The following is an 8,722-nucleotide window of genomic DNA, read 5'->3' as shown; positions in this document are numbered from 1 at the left end:
GACTCCAGCTCCCGTGACAGACAGGGGCGGGGGGCAGGGGGGGCCGCCTGTCCCGGGGCTCCGCACGAGGGCATCTCCCATCCTCCTGCCTTCGGGCTCCGCTCTGGACCCGGCAACGGACGCAAGTCGGGGTACTGCGCGGCCCGGGAGTTGCCAGACCCGGGCGCGATGGCTCCTTTGAGGAGTGGGGCGGTAGGTGGCCGAGGGCTGGGCGCGCCCCTCGCGCCGGGAGCGTTATGAGCCGGGCAAAGGGCCGCTGCAGCAGCCCCAGCCTCAGCCTCGGCCGGCGCCTTCCGCCGGCCCTTGCCCACTCGCCCCCGCGCACCATGCCGACCCCCGGCCTGTGGAGCCCGCCGTGCAGCCCCTTCCTTCTCTCTGGCCCCCGCTAAACCTCGCGGGAGTGGCCTTGGCCGCCGGGGCAGCTGCCCAGGCCGCGCCCCGGGGGGAGGCGGAACCGCGGGGCGCCCGGAGCCCCGGCTCAGCCCTTCGCTCTCCAGCCGCGTGCCCCTCTCGGCCGCCCAGCGCGTCCGCGGCGATGGGGGCGCTGCTGGCGCTCTGTCTCCTCTTGGGCTGGCTGCGCGGCGGTCCGGCGGACGCCCAGCAGTCCGGAGAGTACTGCCACGGCTGGGTGGACGTGCAGGGCAACTACCACGAGGGCTTCCAGTGCCCGGAGGATTTCGACACGCTGGACGCCACCATCTGCTGCGGATCGTGCGCGCTGCGCTACTGCTGCGCCGCGGCCGACGCCAGGCTGGAGCAGGGCGGCTGCACCAATGACCGCGGCGAGCTGGAGCACCCCGGCATCACGGCGCGTGAGTGCGGGCCCACGGGGGGCAGACCCCGCCCGGCCGCCCGGGCTGCCGTGTGTGCCGGCCGGTGTGCGCGCGGACAGGCGCGCCAGGCTTTCCCGGGTCTGAGCAAAGGGGAGGCTAGAGGTGGGAGGATCAAGGGAGGAGTGGGTGGTCGCGTTTCAGGTCGGGCCCTATTCCTTTGCAGTCCCGATTCCCGCCACAAGCGGTTTCCGCGGGTCTGCCCAAGAGAAAAATTTCAAGGGACAGTGAGGACCGCGGAGCTTGCATCCGGTGACCCCGGGGAAGAGAGCGGGAGCCTCGGGCGCTCGCGACATTGCAGACAAGGGCTGTAGGGGCAGCGCAAGGCTGGACTTGGGTTTTAAAGGACGATGAGGGTGCCTCAGCGCGCGCCCTGGGCGCTCCGGGAGCTTTGAGAAGTGGCCATGGCGCAGGGAACGCAACTCTTGGGGCGCGCTTATCTGTAGCCTCACGGGCGTAAGGAACTTCAGACACTTTTTTTTGGTGGCCTTTTGGTAGCGTTTCTAAGCCGCTGCCCTATTCTCCCGACTTCCTTTCATTTCTCTGCATCGAATTACCCTCTCCGGCCCACCCCCTATTGTCACGCTTTTCAGAAATGCCCAGGTCCTCCAGCTGGAGATTTAGAAACCGGGGTCGCAGGGGTTTCCCCGCCCCCTATTCTCACATCGGAAAACGCGGGTCAAATTTCCACTAACTTCAGAGCGGAATAAATCACGATCCCAGCAGAGGGATTTTACACCTTAAAAAAAAAAAAAGAAAAAAGTTTTCCACCTGAATCGGAACTTCAGGGCAACCCTTTAGAGCTAGGCGATGGTTTTATGGCCGGGAAACCGGAGGAGCGGGCGGAGCTAAGGGCCGCGACACCCCAGAACTCCGGAGCGGAGGTCTGAGGCCGGCAAAAGACGGTCCCTGGGAAAGACGGGGAGAGGCTGGAGAGGTAATTGATGGCGCTGGAGCCCCCGTCCCCCTGAGACTGACAACCCAGAGGAAAGGGGGGCCTGCCCTTCCTTAGAACCCCATTAGACTTCCAAGGAATTTAACTTTGGAGGGCAAAATACCAATCTGCAGGATTGGGGAAGAGGCTTCTGGGAAAAAGATGTTCAGTGGAAAGGAGAGAACTCTAGGCCGGCCTGGCCTGTTAGGAAAATACAAACTCTTTCCGTGGCTTTACTCCACTCACCCTGGGGGGCCCGGTTGCTCTCTGCAGAGCAATCGTGAGTGCCCGGCCTCCAGCAGGGACTCCATCCCGGCCTCCTCGGGCGAGCTCTGCAGCAGATGAGGCAGTCTCCTCTCTCACCAAGGCTGGGTGGGATCTGAGGAAGTCTCAGGACCCGTGGCTCTCTTGCTCGCCAGCTTGTAACCTTGGGCAAGTTACATAACTTCTCTGGGCCTCTTCTCAACTCTAAAATGGGCATATAGCTCTCAGAGGAGTTAGGTTGCGCATTAAAGGAGTGCATGAATGCTTAGCAAGGTGCTGAGTAAGTAGTTCGTCACTTTAGACTTGCCTTCCACAGGGCGCTGGGAAATGGGGCAGAGTGGGTGAGCTTACACCCAGGAGCCCACAGATCTCGGGGTGGATAGTTACCTGTCGCTCATTGCCTGGGTGTCTTTGGGAAAGTCAACAACTCTCCAATGTGCTTCCACATCTGGAAAACAGAGAGTATCACGCCCACCTCACCGGGTCTCCGTGAATCCGACAATAAATACGAAAGAGCCAGGCACACAGTAGGGCCTGTCAGTGCAGGCTTGCTGTCATCTACCTCTAAGCCAGAGGTTTGCATCCAAGTGTGGCTCTATCAGGCAGGGGACACACCTGGAGGATGGCCCCGGGGGTGCCTCCGGGGTAGGAAATTTTATGTCTGCCTTATGTAGAGAAGGAAACTGGGGTTAACTCTGACGGGTGCTCTCCCGGAAAGTCTGGGCCACTAACACCAAGAACTGCATCACGATCTATCCAAGGTTCGGCCTGACCTTCCCAGAATTGGGGTGGGAATTGGGAGGCAGAAGCATGGCAGCTGGAGGAGGCATCCCAAATTGTTTCTGGAAAGAAGTATCCAGAGGTGACAACTTGTGATGCAGTAGGAGACACAGTTAATTGGGGCCCACTCTGGATTTCTTTATCCTGTGCTTTCTGTAGTCTTGTACATTCCCGGGGGTTTCATTTCACAGGCCCAGCTCTCTTTGCTTAGATTGGAGATTCTTGGATAGGATTTTCAGCCTTAGAGCCCTTAAGAGCCCCACCGTGATAAAACTACTAAAACCCAGATTGAAAACCAGTGTTATAGTAACCCCCCAAACTCATCCTTTCCCTCTCTCCAGTGCGTGAACAGGAGGATAGAGTCTGTTCCGACTTCCAGATGTGCAGTGTGATGGCTAATTGCTAACAGAGTCTACAGTATCAGTTTGCTTCCTCCCTGCTAGGAACAAGAATATTCCATCATCACAGTTTGCACTTCAGACGTTGCCAGTCACAGGCTCTGAGAAGCTGGGCTGACAAGGGTGGTGATGTGGACCTCCCACCTCCCACCCCCAAGCAGCCCAGAGTTTGGGAGACTCTAGTCCCAGCATCTGTGCCTGTTTTTGCCTTTTAGAGCCTGTGTACGTTCCCTTCCTGATCGTTGGCTCCATCTTCATCGCCTTCATCGTTCTGGGCTCTTTAGTGGCTGTTTATTGCTGCACCTGCTTGAGACCCAAGGAGCCCTCGCAGCAGCCAATCCGCTTCTCGCTCCGCACCTATCAGACGGAGACCCTTCCCATGATCCTGACCTCCACGAACCTCAGGGCACCTTCCAGGCAGTCCAGCACAGCCACCAGCTCCAGCTCCACAGGGGGCTCCATCCGAAGGTTCTCCTTTGCCAGGGCAGAGCCAGGCTGCCTGGTGCCCTCACCACCCCCGCCTTATACCACAGGCCACCCAATCCACCTGACCCAACCGTCCGGTTTCCTGGTGTCACCCCAGTACTTTGCTTACCCACTCCAGCAGGAACCACCACTGCCTGGGAAGAGCTGTCCAGACTTCAGTTCCAGTTGACAGGCCATGCATGGCTACAGATCCACCGCGTAGTGCAACGGCAGACCCACGGACGCTGCTGCCACGGCCACCAGGATTTCTGAGGAAATTTCCCTTGAACCCAGCAATGTCATGGAGAAAAGCGCAAGGAAAATACAGCACCTTCTAATCTTGAGGTTCCTGGCTCCAGTCGCAGAATGGCTGTTAGAGAATCGCTTTCTGTCTTTGAAAACATGGTGACTATTACATTTCAATTTATGGTACTTTTATTCAAAATAGGCAGCAGTCCGACTTTAAAGTTACAAATTGGCTGAAGATGTTTTATTGGACAACTCAGCTATCCTGCTTAGAAAAGGCCTACGTTGTTCTTTTTTCATTATAAGTTGTGTAGTGAGTGATAATACAAATATATATATAAATAAACCAAGAAATATACCTGATTGTAATTATTGAAGGTTCACTTAAAAATTAATTGCTAAGTAAACTGAGGGGACAGTGAACAACCTATTTATAATTTGGGGAGCAACTTAACTGTGAATAATATTAGCATCATGGGAACAGTTACATTTTAAATTAATAGCTAAATTTTGTTTAAAATATAAGAGCGTCTTGAGAATACAAGATTTCAATAACCACGTGAGAAGTTTAACATTTTACATATTTACTTAGATATTCATTGTAACAGAGATCTTTTGTAAAAGCATTTCCCCCACCCACCCGAGGGAGTATTTATTGCAGACTTTTTGTTCAGCAACATTTAGTTTTTAAATGAAAGTTGGACAGTTGGTTCTTAAAACATTTATTTGTAAAATGACTTATGTACAAATGTAAAGATTTGTAATTTAATGTATTTACCACATTGACGGTACTAATTAGTAGTCGCACTGTAATTTTTTATGTTAATAATAAGTGTGGAGTTCAAAGTCCAGCTTTGGCTATAATCATCTGATATTATGTATCTTACGTGCCACTGAATTCCATGTCTGATGACTAAATATTTGGGCATATATCCTGCTGGATTAGAATAAATAAAATCTTTTATGTTTTCGTGAAATCTCTTTGAAAGTTTAGATCAAAGTGCTTCATTTTATCGTCTTAATGATACTCTTTGCTATTCAATAAAAGGAAATGTCTTTGCCTAACACTTCGTAACTTGAAATGAAAAAAATCCTACACTGATTTTGAATTACGTTAGAAAGCTATTTTCTGCAGCAGGACTCCTGAAAGCAGCCAAGGAAGTGAATTTTTATGGAGGTATCAGCCTGTGGGCTTCAGCCCTCGGATGTGTTATTTGCATAGATTTAAAACTTGGGACATTTCTCATAAGAATCTGAGTTTTGGCTTCTCGTGGCAGGAAAAGGTGCGGCACCAAGGGTCCTGCTCTGGCAGGGGGTCAGGAGGTCCTTTTCAGAGAGGACAGTTGCCCTTTGCCAGCCTCCTGCCCGGTCTCCCCGACCTGGCTCATCTCCTTCAGTTTTGTTGCCTCCTGTCCCTTACGGATGTCCTTTGAAAACCCAGGTTTATATGAATTCATACTATCATATGACATCCTCAACAGCTCTTGTCAAATACAGCTACTTAGAGGTGGAAGTCTGACCTAGGGAAAGTCATCTGGCCTTGCCCTTTGCTTTCTAGTTGAGGAAACAAGTTGGAAGATACTATGCCTTTGCCCACTCTGATGGCAGAGGAGCTCTGACTTCTAGTCCCCTGCTTTCAATTAACAGTGGCCTGACTTCCAGGTATCCCAGGATAGCCCCAATAATCCAGGAATAAAGGGAAGGCAGGAAGGGAGAGCGGGAGGGAGGGAGGGAGGAAGGAGGGAAGGAGGGAGGGAGGGAGTAAAGGCTGAATGTGAAAGGATAAACATTTGTGAGAAGTTCTGGAACTCACTCCTGTGTTATTAGGCTGGCTTTATTTATGTTTGTTACATTCTGCTCCTTTGATATTTGAAAGTTAATCTTTACTGGGCTTTTATGACCCAAACACTATTCTAAATATTTACATGTACTAACTCATTTTATCTGTAAGCAATGCAACAGGGAGGTATTATAATTCCTATTTTTATAGATTTGGAAACCGAGGCATGCAGGAGTGCAGTAACTAGCCCAAGGTCCCGCAGCTAGTCAGTCCTGGAGCTGTATGCATAACCATATTCAAACAGCAAGGGAACAGGTTTGCTACACTGGCAACTCACACCCCAGAGGCGCTCTGCTGTTAATGTGATGTTTTTTCCAAATGAAGCAAAGTTTGGTCTTCTTTTGATTTGCACGGTTGTTTCATATCTGGAAAATTCAGTGTATGTTAAGGCAGTGGGGAAAACACTCTTTCAGTACGATGGGATTAGGTTTTTCCACCGAAAGGAATGGAGGGACATTTCAAAGTCATGCCCCCTGGACGTCAAATCTTTGTTGGGTGGACTGTCCCATGCATTGTAGGATCTCTGAAAAACAGAAGTTCCATATTTTGAAAAGTAGTTATGCAAATAATGGGTAACATTTATTAAGAACCATGTGTGTGCTGTATGACGTGTATCGCTTAATCTTCACAAACCATAAGTCGGGACTATTATCACACCTATTTTGCAGCTAAAGAAAGCAAAGCAGAAAGGTTGAACACGGTGCCCAAGGTCAACAATAACAGAGCCAGGATCTGAACCCAGGCAGTCTGCTTTGAAACTCTACATTAACTTTATGGCATGTACCTAGAAGGCCTAATTTTCTCAGGAAAAAATTATCCAACCTACTTTTCAGAAAATCTATTTGGGGAGGAGTGATTGACTGTAATATGGTACATACCCTGCAGATAGAGGGGATTGTAACCATCAATAGGATTGGTGCTACATTATAAGAACATAGACTAATACAGAGCACAAGTAGAAACACTAGAGGACAAACATTTCTCCCTTTATACCTGAGACACTTGAGAGAGCAGAGGGTGATTTAGATGGATTTTGGAGTCAGAGTGTCTGGGTTAGTTTCCTGGGTCTGTTTCCCATAAGCTGAGTGACTTTGGGCAACTGACTTTACATCACTGTGTCTCAGTTTTCTCATTTGTGAAATGAAGATGTTGATGGTACCCTATTGCTGAGGGTTGTCTTGACGAATCAGAAGTCAGAAGCACTCTCAAATCACTTGCAATCTAGAGGGTAGGGAGCTGTGTAGTAAGTCCACGATACACAGTAGAAAGCAGATGAAATATCCCAGCATATAAATGCAGGACTGAGTTCTGTGGGAGGGCAGATCCAACGCTGATTGGAGTGCAGGGGACAGAGAAAATGGCCCGACGGTTTGATAGAGTTAGTCCCTGGTAATCCATGGGCTCCTTTGATACCTGGCCAACTTCTCCTTATTAACTGCGACGGAGCACCCTCCCACCCTGCACTCATGGCCTGTGGATTTATTTTATCATCTGCTTTAGAAAAATGTATTTAATAAATTTGCTTTAAAATGGTTATTCACTCCAAACCCAACACATTGTATTTTTAGTTGTCCAAATGCATAGGTGTTCCCTCTTATTTTCCCACCTGTTTCTTTTTCATTGATGTTATTCTTAGCTATTCCTCATGGTGGAGAATTTGCCAGATTGACTTAAATCTATAGGAAATTTTCTCTCTAAAACCAGATAACCAAAAAGTTTCCTGAAAATATATACAATCACAATTAGGAGTATGATACATTTCACTGGGTCCAGATCAGTTTACCTGTGCATAACCTAAAAAGCTTATTTAGGATATGTTCAGGAAAAATAAGGATTTACTTACTTAACTATTAAGGGAACAAACTGTCCCATATTTTTATGTATAACACTTTCAAAATTGCAATTAAACAGTTATTAATGAAATTATTCGGACAGAGAATTTTTTATTTGAATTGCTGGTTATATAGTTTGTACTTGAAATAAAGACTGAACAGTAAAAAAGATTTCATTCATCAAGAAATGATCCAGGTTCGGAAGATCTTTCTTCACTAAAATGAGTGGCTCTGTATTACTGAAATGGAAGGTTTAGGTCTGAGATGCCATAAGCACATAAAAACAAACTTTAAATGGGGATGACGCATTGAATTTATGGGAATGTATTTCAAGTTTGCTGTTTCCTTATGGTGGTATTAGATGACAGTGCTTATTTTAAGGGGGATGGAGTTGAATGTGAAAATATTTGACATAATTCACAGGTAACTTTTCTGAACACTGTTTTGCTGTGGTTTTGCATGGGGGGGGGGACCCACACTCAATCGTTGCCCTTGGAAAGGCGGTGGGAAAGGAAGTCGGGCCCCAGACAGCAAAGCACACACTGCCCCTCGCTCTTATGAAACCAGAGGCTGCTCACATTGCTTGCCCAGCGCTTGCCTGTGAACTAATCCTGTTCTAGCAGTTTTCCAAATTGCATTTCAGTTCCTTTTACCAAACAATGGTTATTTTTGATTAAGCTCTTGTCCACGTTTCCAATGTTTCCTGTATTTTTGTCTCACGTGGCAATTTTAGTATCTTCTGGTTTTACTTCCTTCAAATTTTATTAGCTAAATGCGGCCACTTTCTCATATACTTAAAAAATTTCGGTGGGTTTAGAAAACTGAAGACATTCATGCTATGTGAAAGGAAGGAGCCGTGAATTAGCTGTTGACTTAGAGGCCGATTTAAATCTGTAATGAGGACAATCCTGGGAGGCTTTTCTGACTGAAGAATCAAAATTAAAATAAAATTTTATTTTAAAAATTGTTTTTTTGATACTTAATTATCAACACTACCAGCTCATACAAAACTAGAGCTAATATACCCCACTTTATGTTGGGTTGAATGGGATTACAATGCAGGGATATTCTGTATATCACTGGGGTTGTAAACAAAACGTTAATATTGTTATTAAACAGATACACCTTCTCAG

The 8,722-nt window shown here is 48.1% G+C and overlaps 1 protein-coding gene across 1 annotated transcript; it reads left to right on the top strand.

The window, feature by feature from the left end:
* The first annotated feature begins 535 nt into the window (after window positions 1–535).
* On the top strand, window positions 536–3,861 carry SHISA3 (shisa family member 3). Its single transcript, XM_060011758.1, has 2 exons — window positions 536–812; window positions 3,422–3,861. Exons 1-2 carry the CDS (start codon window positions 536–538, stop codon window positions 3,859–3,861), a joined length of 717 nt encoding a protein of 238 aa, XP_059867741.1.
* The last annotated feature ends 4,861 nt before the right edge of the window (window positions 3,862–8,722 follow it).

Source organism: Delphinus delphis, chromosome 5, assembly GCF_949987515.2.
Source record: "Delphinus delphis chromosome 5, mDelDel1.2, whole genome shotgun sequence".
NCBI lineage: Eukaryota > Metazoa > Chordata > Mammalia > Artiodactyla > Delphinidae > Delphinus > Delphinus delphis.
Note: the sequence above shows the minus strand (reverse complement) of the source record. Positions and strands in the feature narration are given on the sequence as shown.